The sequence below is a fragment of the Schistocerca serialis genome, chromosome 1, assembly GCF_023864345.2.
Source record: "Schistocerca serialis cubense isolate TAMUIC-IGC-003099 chromosome 1, iqSchSeri2.2, whole genome shotgun sequence".
Classification (NCBI taxonomy): domain Eukaryota; kingdom Metazoa; phylum Arthropoda; class Insecta; order Orthoptera; family Acrididae; genus Schistocerca; species Schistocerca serialis.
In genome coordinates this window covers 12169309-12183298 of record NC_064638.1, presented here as the reverse complement: position 1 = coordinate 12183298, position 13990 = coordinate 12169309, and the positions used below count along the sequence as shown (strand labels likewise).

Sequence of the window (13990 nt, the reverse complement as noted above, 5' to 3'; positions counted from 1 at the left end):
GTCAGTGAAAGCAAAATATTTATGACATTGAAAAAAGAAAATCAGTGAGTGAAAAGTGTGTGTAGGTGAATTGTGGTGAAAGACTGGATATTGGAACTTCTGTTAGGCTGCCCAGTATTAGTTAACTTGGTAGTAAAGGAGCAAGTTTGCAAGGGCAGATAACTGTTTGACTACGTAAAATAGAGTGGAAGTATGGAAAAGCTAGTCCAAGATAGGAAGAAAAAGATAACAGCAACTTAAAAAATGAATTGATAAGTTACCATGAACCCCATTCCAATCTAGTGAATCCAGTGGTTGACAATATCTTGTGACATTCGCCTATAAGGCTCAAACAATAATTGCTAAATAAAATTACAAAATGTTGACAAGACTGTATCTAAGCTGTCACTCTCTTTTGAAACAAGGGTGTTTAAACCAACAAACACGCAGGAAAGCAGGGACAACTCGCACACTAGAGGAGGATGGGAAGTATCATTGAAGGAGTGAGCATAAACCGTGTGGAATATGTGTGGTACAAGTAATGGTAGTAAAAAAAAAAAAAAAAAAACGAAGAAGAGGAAGAGGAAAAGTCTTGATCTGAAAACAAGGGAATAAAAATTTGCCACGTGAAGAGACAATATGGTACTGTGCTGATGAGTGTGTACGAGTGGTGATATACAATATACATTGATAAAGGAACTTTGCATTGGGCCCAGAAGACCACGCAATGCTCTTCGAGAGATGTCCTCTACTATATATCTATGGAGAGTTAGGGGGTCAGTATACAACTCTCCAGGCTGTTATCAACTTCCAGAAGTTGAAGACACTGCTTCTCACTTGAGTAGCTCCTCAGCTGGAACTACAAGCAGAGTGTACCCTATTCCAGTCCGTCCACCGAGCAGAATTTCCTGGCTCTACAAGGAATTGAACCTGATCCCTTTCTATGGCACACCTGTGGCATACTGACTGCATAGCTGTGGCAAGAGTCATAATATACACTTGTGAACAATTGAGTTATAACTATTCTGTTTAATGGGGAGAGAGTATGTATATTGCCACCGTGAACGAAACAGTTTAGTGTATCGTAAATGGAATGTATTCAGACCTCGTACTTGTTGTGTGAGAGCGCAGTGTCTTAGACACTTGTAGTGTTTGTCTTAGCATGTACTAACCGGTGAGCCTTACTTTCTAATATTTTTAATTATATATCATTACTGATGCCTCTGGCACTTTTGTGTTGCAATAGCAATAGCTTGCAATAGCAAACATTGAGTCAACCATGGTTTTTGGATTAGAAGTAGAGGTCAGCTGGGTTGACATTGGGAATAGAGTGATGGGAAGTGGACAATAAGCAGTTATATCAAAGGGTGCATTATTTGATATGTTAAGGTTAATTACAAAATGTGGATTGGAGAATTTTTCACGTTGAGCAGAAGTAAGTTTACAGGACCAGATGTCAAATTACACATGATCAGTGTGAATCCCTATAGTCAGCATGAACACTGGCACACAGAATAATTTATAGGTAGCCTTGCTGTATATAAAAAATCAGATTTGTGCTGAACTGTCATGAACAAACTGTCACTTCTCTGGAATAAATAGACTCTGATTTGTTAATTACATCTGTGTAAATGAAAAATATAGGAAAACATAGATTGCTGCTTACTGTAAAGGAGACATGTTACATTGTACACAGGCACAATTAAAAAGGCACTTACACAAAGCTTTCGGCCACAGCCTTCATCAGCAAAAGAGATACAGAGAAACACACACATTCATACACACAGGCAAGCACATGTCACACACATATGACTGCCAACTCCAGCAGCTTGCCCCTAGCTGCTGGACTTGGAAGTTTTTTTTTCTCTGTGTGTGTGCGTGCGTGCGTGCATGCGCGGTGTGCTTGCTTGTGTGTTGTGCCTGTGTGCAACTTTGTTTTCTTTACGGTAAATAGTGATCTATCTTTCCCTGCACTGTTGATATTCCTACCTGGAATTTCCATTGTTTAATCAGTGTAAATAAGAAGGACACAGTTACATATATTCTGTCACTTGAAGACTAATACATGAAGTAAGTGGACATTATTTTTTATTGCAGAGGATCTTTGTCACCACTAATTATCAATTTTGTGTTCCAGTTAATTGGACATGGTTTCATCCTTTCCTGGATGTGCATCTTCCTTCAAAAGATCTGATTTACTTCAAATTAATAAACCTGAGTATTCTGAAAAAGGAGGTGCAGCTTACAGCTGCAGTGTGACAGTTGATCACAGGGTGATTTTATCACTGCCATATTGTGGGTACCCATGACCCGAGACACTTATTCTATAAGGGTGTGTAGTCATTGGGCTTTCTTAAACCACAGTGTCAAAGGTGTACTGTGAGCAGATTTATTCAAGGAAAATACTACCACAATCAGCAGAGTGAACTGCTATGGGCAACAGGATATCATTGACAGGGGTTACCACTGACTAGCATGGCTTTAGCAGCGAACAGGTGGGCCACAATGTAGCAAATGACTCACCAACTCAGTGACAGTCAATAAACAATAACCATTCATGCCACTGGGAACTGTCACCTCTTTGTGGGATACAAAGATGCAATCTGCACACTGCTCATCACAGTTACAAAGATTAGCATTGGTTCGGAACAGCACCAGGGGATGCTCGAAGCATGCAGGAAGGTCGTCTGTCTGATGATTTGCGGTACATATTGCCAAGGTGGCAGGGAGAAAAATAAGGAGTGATCAAAAAACTTCCATTTTAAGGCTGCATAGTTCAGATCAGTATGCCACACACACACACACACACACACACACACACACACACACACACACACACACATACACACATATCCATCCGCACATATACCCTGCTTGTGTCTGTATATGTGCGGATGGATATATGTGTGTGTGTGTGTGTGTGTGTGTGTGTGTGTGTGTGTGTGTGTGTGTGTGTGTGCGAGTGTATACCTGTCCTTTTTCCCCCCTAAGGTAAGTCTTTCCACTTCCAGGATTGGAATGACTCCTTACCCTCTCCCTTAAAACCCACATCCTTTTGTCTTTCCCTCTCCTTCCCTCTTTCCTGATGAAGCAACTGTGGGTTGCAAAAGCTTGAATTTTGTGTGTGTGTTTGTTTGTGTGTCTATCAACATACCAATGCTTTCGTTTGGTAAGTTACATCATCTTTGTTTTTAGATATATTTTTCCCATTTGGAATGTTTCCCTGTATTATATTATATATCAGTGCTTTCCTCTCCAACAACTATCCTGCAGTCCTTGTCCACAAACAGATCTCCCAAGCAATACATTCCTCCCCACCCAACAACAATGTTACTACCCCCAGACCACACAGAAGCATCCTCCTTGTCACCCAATATTATCCTGGCCTCGAATACATCAACTAATTACTCCGCCAGGGATATGACTTTCTCAAGTCAAGCCCTGAAATGAGATCATCCCTTGACAATATTCTCCCCACACCACCCAGAGTTGCCTTTTGCCGACCCCCTAACATCCGTAACATCCTTGTCAAACCCTACAATATTCCCAGACCACCTTCTCTACCCAGCGGTTCCTACCCCTGTAACCGACCCCGATGCAAAACCTGCCCCATGCATCCCCCCACAACCAACTACTCCAGCCCCGCTACTGGTAAAACACACACAACTCAAGGCAGGGCCACATGTGAGACAACACGTCATTTATCAGCTGACGTGCCTGCACTGCACAGCCTTTTACATTGGCATGACGACAACTAAACTGGCTGAGTGCATGAATGGGCACAGACGAACTGTCCACCTAGGAGATGTCCAATACCCAGTAGCGGAGCATGCCCTCCAGCATAATTATAGGGACCTAGGAACCTGCTACACCATATGTGCCATTTAGCTTCTCCCACCCAACACCAGTACCTCGGAACTGCGGAGATGGGAACTTGCACTCCAACACATCCTTTCATCCCGCCATCCCCCTGGACTGAACCTATGTTAACCAACCTCACTCCCATTTACTCTTTAGTCTTCTCCTCTTTCCCTTTCCTCTTTAGCCATTCACGCATTTTTTCATCCTACATAGTTGTGTTTATCTTTATACTATGTACCTCTTTACTTCTGTATTCATCCTCCTTGGTTTGAAGCTGGCACAGTAATTACAGTAGAATATCTTTGGCTTCCCTCTGACATCCATCCCTCCATCTTTGCTACCCTCCCTGTTTACCTTTCCCCTGTTGCTTCATAACCTGGGTTGTGAATAACTGAATCCACTTTCCCTTCTTCCCCTTTTTTCCCCTCTCTCCTCCCTGATGAAGGAACGAAGTTCCGAAAGCTAGGATACGTCAATTTTCTGTTCTGTTTTGTGTATGTATCGGCTGTACTGAGCTGAGGTAAGTACTGGCCAGGCCCTCTATCTCTTTGTTAGTATTTGTTTCATATATATAAACACACACATACACACACACACACACACACACACACACACACACACACACACACACATACACACACACACACACACACACACACACACAGAGTGATGCGTATTAACATTTAAAAACCTCCAAAGCACTGTAGATGACCCTGAGACAAGTAATTTAATACAAGACACATGGGATCACAAATGTTGGATACGATACAAATGTTGGGAAATGTGTCAAAAGCGAATGACAAATGTCACCAGATGATGTACCTTGCCATGCTTGCAGTGGTAGAGCCTCTTGGTCTGTCACACTTGATCATCCCAACCCAAGTCAAGTATTCATATCATTGTGGCTACGGACACACGTGTGCGACTTAAGTGATGGCGTTCAGGATTTGAGTCTTGCATCTGGCAGGCAGTATTTTTTCATTGTGTTAAACAATTATGTATTTATATTGAAGTTTATTATTTTATTTACCGGTCTTGCAGTTTCCTTGATTTCTTGCAAAGTACAGTACAATGAAAACCTACCATATTGCATAAAAAGTAGATGAGTATAAACTTCAGAATAGCATCATTGCCATTAAATGACCTTTGTTTTCCTTACTAACTAATGTCTGTAAACAAAAAGAGAAGTGACAGAAGCAAAAAACACAAAATCAGAACTGCTTTTGCTTGATTACAGCAGGGACAATAATTTTGTAACATCTACATTTACAACAGATCATATTTACAAAATGTTTTCGAAATTTGCTCTGTTTGCTCAAATGAAAGTATTGCACTGCTCAATCATTCCTTTACACTCAACCCCGACTGCTGCACATGCTGTGGGGTATGTCATCTGGTTACGTCATATGTTCAGTGTTTCTCACCAATTTTTGGGGGTATTTTGAAATGTACAAAAAGGCAAATGCGGAAAGTTATCACATTTTGCTGCACGTTACCTGCGTCACAGAAAAATAATGTATACAAATCTTCTCAGATTTGCCACTGAATAACTTTGTGCAAGCCTCACAATATTTCACCAACACAACTGTTCGTCATCTTCAGGTAGTGGTGGGTCCTGTCATCACTGCTGCAAGATGTGGCTGGTGATATTCGCACAGCAGAATTGAAATTTGTCAGGCTAGAAGCAGGAGTACGGATGTGTGGACAGGCACTCCCAGTTGGATGGAAATGCCATTCATGGTAGCCTTCTGCTTATGTGTTGTGGGCAATGACTGCACTTTTGGACACTCATGTGGTTAAAAGCTGAATTAACTCTCTGCAAGGTGCTGCATCAGGTCATACATCGGAGGATCTGGTTTCTACTGTTTTAATTTCATGGCAGTCAGTGCTGGATTCTGGACAGTGCTTAGTCAAAATTCCATATTCCTGTTGGTAAGATTGCCCACTGTATGGATACATGCCTCATTCTTAAAAACACAATCCTAGAGTGATGATGCTGAGGATAAAATTTCAGTCCTCTTGGGAAACATGTGGTGTCCTGTATTCAGGCAGTGCTCTGCTACCACTAATTTACTGGGTGGCATTTTTGTCAGCGCTGTTGAACACAGTGTTCTTGCACAATGTGAGGTGTCTGCCCTATATAAGATTTCCCATAATGGCATCAGATCTTATATATGATCTGTGTTTTCTAAGGTCAAGATTGTCTTTAACTGAACACAAACAATTCCTTAGTTTTGCTGGTAGACGAAAAACACACTTGATTCTGTTTCTCTTAGCAATTATTTCTATTTTTGAAAACATGCCACAGAAATATGGCAAGAAAGCCATTTGCAGTGCTTGTCTAAGTATCTTCATTTACATCCCTACACTGAACTTGCTTTGCTCAGAACACATTGCAAATCTGTTTACGAGAATAAACATTCTGCTGGAACACTGTTCTTAGGTGTTACAGTTCACCAGGCAGACTGTCAGTATCTGAGATCACGTGTGCTCTATATGCCAGGGAGTGTAAGACACTACCACATTGTGCAGGGTGACGGCAACTTTTGGACCGCAAATATAACTCTGCGTGTATCAGTTTGCAGTAGAGACTATGCCCCAGTGTTCTGTCAGCTTTTCTTCTAACTGTGACATCCAAGAATGGTAAGCTGCTATCTTTTTGTACTTCCACAGTGAACTGAATATTCAGATGGTACGAGTGCAAATGCTGCAGGGACATAGGTAGTGTCTGTATTATGTGGGCCACACCACAAATGTCTCTTCAGCATTCTGCCAGAAGGAGGTATGTTGGATATTTACTAAGGGAAATAGAGGATCTCCCATGGGAGATGATCAAAGTAGTTGGTGTTACATAAGAAATAGGATGAGGTATGCACATGTTTAAACAGCACCACAATTTCTTTCTCAAACTTGCTGCTAATAACCTCTAATGAGGGCTGCAGGGGCACTTTTGTAAGTAATGATATAACATTTGAGCTAACTAAAAGATCTGAAAGTTCTAGTTTAAGCATCTTCAGGTGTTCTATGAAATCCTCTGAATTCTAAATATGATGGTCATAGTCATCCACATGATAAATTTCAAAGCTGTCATGTGGAAATTGCCAGTTGCATCTTGCAGCAGTGATGGTGGAAATCACCACCACCTGAAGATGCCAAAATGTTGTGTCACTGAAATATTGAGGGAGGGACTTGCATAATGTTATCTGGTGGGGAACCCAAAGTGTTTTTGCAACAGATCTATCAGGCAAGTCTGAAAAGTCACATATACTCCAAGCAGTAAGTACCTGTTGTAAAATGGTCGCATTAGTGAGCTTGGCAATTAATTAACAGTTTATCAATAAATTTGGCTTCATTTTGCAAGAAATTGTGCTGTGTTCCAGTACTCCCTCTTCAACAAAGCTAATGTCAGTTTCTGCTCCACCTCTTCAGCCCGAGATCCTATGTATACTCTTGAGTATTTGTGTAAGATACCTGTTTATTTATAAAAATAAAAGTAACTTCTATCATGACTTTCCCATTCTTGTCCAGTGGGTTTGTTTCCCTGCTGTTGCCTACTGCAGACTACAAGATTACTGTTGAAGATTTCTGCAAAGTTTTTCTTCCTTTTTAGTGTACCAACATTTCACTGTGTGGTAATTGCCTGGTACTGTTTAACGGGTGTTTTAACTGTTGTTTCAGAGATGCAATACGAAGCAAATGCAGTGAGGATGACTTGCTTGCCATGATTGGGGCAGCAGTGAGAAGAAAGAAGAAACAACATGGAGGTAAGATACATTACAGCAAATGTAACTCTATAGATAGAAAAAAATTTCTGCTTAACAAGTCATAGCAAACATAAGAGCAAAATAGAACGAAAAACAACAGTGATAGAACCTGTGTTTTTTGTGTAACTTGGATTTAATTTTTATTTAGTATTCATTCTGATTAATGCCCATTGGTCAACAGTACATTTCAGCCCTAGAATTTGGTTCTGCAAGGTCCACCAGATAACCATATATGGCTGTTGTAACTCCTTTATTGGACTTCAGAAGTTTTCCAGCAACAAATCTCTTTTTTTTTCTTTCTTTCTTTCTTTTTTTTCCTTTTTTAAAAAAAAGCTAAAATGCAGAAAACATCATAAAGGAAACACTCACAGAACAAGTACAGTAAACTCTCGTGCAGCTACACTTTTGGCTAGCTAGATTGACACTTGACAAGTTTCAATTTGCGTGCACCTGGAGCCAAGCATTTGCTGGTGTTTTTTGGCAATCTACTGCTAATCAGTGCACTGGTGCGTGTCAAAAGTCCAAGTATCGTCAATTCGTGCATGTGTTTGTTGAAGCTCTAGTGTGTTTCTTATTCGCATTGCATGGTTTCATGCCACCTATTGGAACTCCTTGGAAGTACAGTACATACAGTATTGTTCTATGCAGCGCAACGTAGCCCTGTCAAAACCGACAATTAGAGTGCACCGCCTAACACTTTCCACTTGTTGTTGGTACATCAAAGCTGAGTGTTTAACAGTGAATGTACAACACCCTGTTGTGTTGCCACGTGGGCTTGGGTAGAACAGAGGAAATGGCATAGATGTATCGAATGCTTTCATTTGATGGCTGCCACAGCCTGGTTTCAAAAGTCAAAAGTTTGTCTAGTGCATCTCGAGTGTTGTCAAGTTATGCATCTGTGTGTTTCTGATTTGAGGTTTTGTGCTCCCACTATGTGCCTTAAAGTGTCCAGAGATAAAAGGGGCCAAAAACCATAAGTGACTCAGTTGAGTGTCTGTAAAAAGAACACTGAACGTGACTACGGGCACAAAACATAAAATGAATGTGATCTTGTTGGAAAAAGAGCTTCACACTTTGCAGAGAATTGATGCTGGTGAGCCACCCACAAAAGTTGCTGCAGAGTAGGAGTACAATTACTGAACGGAAGACAAATCGATCAGGAATTGAAAAATTTTGTTCCATCCAAGCATTGGGCAGCGCAGTGAAATCTTGAAAAACAATGAGAAAAGGTGCACATCCTCAGTTAGAAGAGGCATTATTTTTGTGGCACGAATAAATAAGAGCCAAATGTGTGTCAGTTTCAGGTCCTCTACTTTGTCAAAATGAGCTGATGAGCTGATTGAAGGAAAGAAGTAAGAATTCCTCGGAAGTAATGGCCGGCAGGATCGTTTCAAGAAGCGGCATGGCATTCATGAAATTGCCATCAGTGCCAAATCATTATCTGGGGATGAAGCTGCTACGCTGATTTTAAGAAGAAACTGTACACAATCGTTGATAAAGGAGGTTATACTGGCAATCAACTTTACAAATGTGATGAAACTGAGTTGAATTACAAAATGATGCCAACGAAAACCCTTGCCTCTAAAGAAGAAGAAATGGCTTCCAGATACAAGAAAATCAAAGAAAGATTTACTGTCCTCACTTGCAGTAATGCCACTGGCAATCATAAACTGTGTCTTACTTTAATTGGCAAATCCAAAACACCAAGAGCATTTAGACACCAACCAACCAGCTTTGCCACTGAGGTACATGAATCAGTCTTAAGGCATGTATGAACAGTGCCATCTTCAGAGAGTGGTTCCAGGCAGAGTTTGTTCCAACTGTAGTAAATTACATGGAAGGAAATGGACTTCCTTGAAAAGCGCTACTTCTTGTGTACAGTGCTCCTTATCACCCAAGTGATCTGCAAGATGGGGATATCAAAGTTGTATTTCTCCCACAAAATGTCACATCTCTATGTCAACCGATGGACCAAGGTATTCTTGAGGCGATGGAAAAACATTACAGACACAAGATGCTGGAATACTTAATAGGTGTGATTGATGCTCCAGATGATTTTGTGGAAGCTCTTAAAAAAATCGATGTTTTAAGTGTCATTCATTGATTGCTGAAGCTTGGAATCTAATTCCTCCAGTTCCTCTTGTTATGTCTTGGAGAAAACTCTTAGATCGTAAGGCAACCTAAGTGGTGGGAAGGAGGAGGCAACACCGAAACTCAAGCTGACATAATTTTGGTGATTTTACTGGAGAAGCTGGTTGTAAAGACACACACTTCGAAGACATTGAAGAGTGGATGGAAAATGGCATTTTTTCATGTGACTGAGGATGAAATCGTCCAAATTGTGACCGATCATAAAGCGTCAGAAGACTATGTTTCTGATGATGAATCAGAGAAAAATATTCCTCGCACATTCTCTTACGATGTTATCCAAACTGCCCTGAAGTACATCAGCCAACAGGAGGAGACGATTTATCCTGAAATAGTTTGATTTCAACGTTGGAGATGTATTGTTGCAGCAATAGTTTCTCAAGCAAATAAACAAAACAAAAAAAGACATTTGTGACTTCGTTACCAAAAAATAAACTCTAATGAAGCATCCTAGAACTTCTATGTCCATAACTTAAAAAGTTTTTTTCTTTTTTAATTTTCTAGAAAGTTCCTCTAGACTGACTTTTCGTTCCTTTGAGTAATCTCTAGATTTGTTTCATAATTTTGTTCAGTAGTTTATTTTTTACTCAAAAGAGTAGGTAATAAAATTAAAACTAGTGTTTTTTCCTGCTGCCAAATAAGGGAGATTTTTTCTGTAGGAATGCAAAATAAACGAGCTTTGTTATACAGCATTTAAAAACTTTGAGTTTTCAATCATAGTTTGGTGCCTTTTAACATGTCAACACAATTTTTTCAGTAAAAAAGTGCAGGGTTATTTGCAACCGTATCAGTAACGTTTTACATACTCTACCCACGTTTTATGATCGTATTTCGCAATATTGATGAAATTTGGAGTGTTCACATGTGAAAACAGGGGGACTTTGATTTATCTGAAATTTTCGTTATCGGAACCGGCCACCGTCCCAATCATTTTGGATAAACAGGAGTTCACTGTAATAGACTCCTTGCAACATGCTGTGTCATACAGCTAGGAGCAGCCAGACTATGGAATTGCCGTCCTGCGCATAGGCTGCCATTAACACCCAAGCAAATGACTGCATGTGAAGTGGTGCCATGATCGAGAAGTACGGACTGCTAATGAATGGTGTCACATTATGTTCACTAATGAGTCCCAGTCCTGCACTGCTCCAAATGACTATTGTGGAGAAGTTTGACAGTGAACCGGGGAGATTGGGAGAGGTCCCATTCTTCCACATTTTGGGGGAGGGGAGGGAGGGTCACAAAGCAGTCCCATGGTGTGGGGAGCCATTGGGTATGAGTTCAGGTCACGGCTTGTAATGGCCGAGGGAACTCTGATGGTACAGCAGTGTGTAATAGTATTGTGGTGCTATTTTTCAACAGGCCAGTGCTTGTCCACATGTAGTATGTGTCTCTTTAAATTGTCTGCGTGATGTTGATATACTCCTGTGGCCAGCAAAGTCCCCATATCTGTCCCCGATAGAACATTATGGGACCAACATGGACGTCAACGCCATCCCACTGCCTGTATCCATGATTGCAATGTCCAGTTACAACAGTTGTGGATCACCTTTCTCAGGAGGGTATGCAGCAGCTTTACGACATCCTCCCGCACTGTCCAGGCCAGACAGGGTGCATTGCTGTATTGATAAGTGGGCTCAAACTGATAAGTTCTGTGTAAATTTGACTCTGTTTTGTTATCACTGAAATAACATCACATACCCTCTAAATTAGCTATGTTTCAATTTGTTTTCTCCCCACCTTCTGAGTGTCTCACTTTTTTTCAAGCAGTGTAATTTAAGACAGACATAAGAATATGAAAATGGGATGGCATATCACATTGCTATTCAACTATGCCCCTAAGAAAATTGTAAGGTAATGGAGAAGAGCAGGTGCACTATTACACTGACTAGAACGTAAACTTAAAGATAGAATTATATTGTGTAACCTATACTGATGACATAATACTAATTGACAAAAACATCACTGATGTGCTAAAGCAATTTGAAATATTAAGGGAGCAAGCTAGGAAAATTGGACTACTAATTTCACCTGGAGAAAAAATTCTTGGCTGATACCAAAATGGCACTGGGTGAACTTATATAGGCAACGACATAGTATTCGGTGTTAAAGAGTTTAAATAATTAGGTGAAAAAGACCACTGAACATCATAATGAAAAGAAGGCCATAGAATCCAGAATTCAGAAAATACAAACTGTCTCTCAGTTAACTAAAAGTATTTTTCCTGGAACTCAAAAATCTAACATTGTACAACAGTGATCAAATTAGAATTTCTTTATGCATGAGAGAGACTCTTTGTCCAACACAAGACATGAAAACAGCAAACTGAATTAGAAGAATGTAAAATTGTAGTAAAAATCTTAGGTCCAAGAATAAAAGATGGAATACATCACACAGAACCCAGTGTGAAATCTCCAGGCAAATTCCTAAAAACTCTTGTTACAATGTGTCTCCAAAGAATCCAACTTGTGGGACATACAGAAAGAATGTAACCAAACAGGCAGCTCATTGGATTCCCACATACTTGAAAAATAAGATCCAACTGATGAAAACAAACAGGAAGAGACCTTAAGAAATTGGAATCACCACATTTACAGTATTCTGATGTAGTGATGAGTCACACAGAGTGCAGTTTCACAGTAGCTTGATCGATGCTTGTACTTGTGCATGTAGTATATACAAGTGTGTACAGCGTCTCTTCTGGTGTACTCACAATATGCTAATTTAGTGGCCGAGCAGTAAACCGGATCCCTACTTGGTTCCAGTGTGCTGTGCTAATTATTCTTCTTCACTATACATTTATGCTTGGTGCTGCAAGAGAGGTCATTTTCCAGATAGTGCCACAAAAACAACAAATTCTCAGATATCAGTTTAACTTACACTCCTCAACATCATAGACAACATTTCACATTAATATGTTGCAGAACACTAGATTAGTGTTAACATTGCCAGAGTAAACACTGTTATCCATGTGACAGATTGTCACCTGATGTCCAAAATCGATAAATTTTATCTCTCTGCACAGAGAAGCAGCTGGTTGCTCATTGTCATCTGTGGTGCTAATCAATGGGTCGAGCTCGTTGCTGGCACAGCGCCACCTCAGAGTAAGTGGCCCCTCATCCTAGCAGGTGGTGATGTTTTAACACCCGTATAGCTCCCCAGACTTACCACGTCTGTGGATAACTCCGTCTCTGCACAGAACTTCCCACATTTCCCACACAGTGGGCCCTCGTGTCTTTTACACACAATAAATCTTCAAATTTATTTCATTGGCTAAGTTAAATTTCGAGTGTGACATGCTATTTCGTAAAAAATAGCAAACGGTAGACATGGATGTTATTGTGACTCTTTCCTAAGGCAACATTTGTGTATTACACTTGTAGAAGTGCACTGCAACATAAAACAGTAGACCGTAAGTTCAAACAATGGAAACTCCAGGTTGGAATATCAGCAGTGTAGGAAAAGATAGAGTGCTAATTACCATAAAGATGGCACGTTAAAATGCAGACAGGCACAGTTAAGACATTTACACATAAGCTTTTGGCCACAACCTTCATCAGAAAAAGAAATAGAAATACACGCCATTCATTCACACAAGCAAGCACACCTCACACACACATGACCGCCAACTCCGACAGCTCAGGCCAGAATGTTAGTCTGTAAGTTTGCTACATAATAAAATAATTATTCTGAGCTACAAGAAAAATGGATTCAAAGAACTAAACTGCTTGAAGAAAAAAAAGGGAAGCTCCCTGAAGCAACGTAGTTTCACAAGTGTGCATACCAGTGGTAAATTATGAGAGTCGCAACTCTCTGAAATGGATTCAAAGGCCACCAGATTGCATTAGCTTTGTTTGTGTCTCGGATTATTACCGTGAATGGTAGGAGCTATAAGAGATGTGAAGAGCGTAAGATGTTGAGTGACCCCTGTGAAGGACACAGATGCCCTGTACTTCTGTGAGTCAGCATTATCAGCACGTAACAAAATTTGAAGGGGCCTAATTGTGTGTCTCCATTTGCCAGGCTGATTGAATTATGCAATATGCAGATTTGTGAGACATTCAGATGTGGTAGTGTCCCCATGTTGGACTGCTTGGGTACGTAAGGGTGGCATGCTTGTCAGCAAGCTTCCGGTTGACCATGTCTGATGAGCCCATGGGAGAATTGCTGTAAGTACGCTGAGCACATTGTAACCCTTTCACACCTGCACCTGTCATGTGATTAGCAGTGAGTCACAT

The 13990-nt window shown here is 40.5% G+C and overlaps 1 protein-coding gene across 1 annotated transcript in view; it reads left to right on the top strand.

Moving 5' to 3' along the window:
* The window catches only part of LOC126460036 (molybdenum cofactor biosynthesis protein 1-like), an 81287-nt gene that overhangs the window by 52071 nt on the left and 15226 nt on the right, over positions 1 to 13990 (top strand). The window contains exon 6 of the mRNA XM_050095897.1: positions 7519 to 7604. Coding sequence (XP_049951854.1) covers positions 7519 to 7604 — 86 coding nt within the window. The remainder of the gene's footprint in view (positions 1 to 7518; positions 7605 to 13990) is intronic.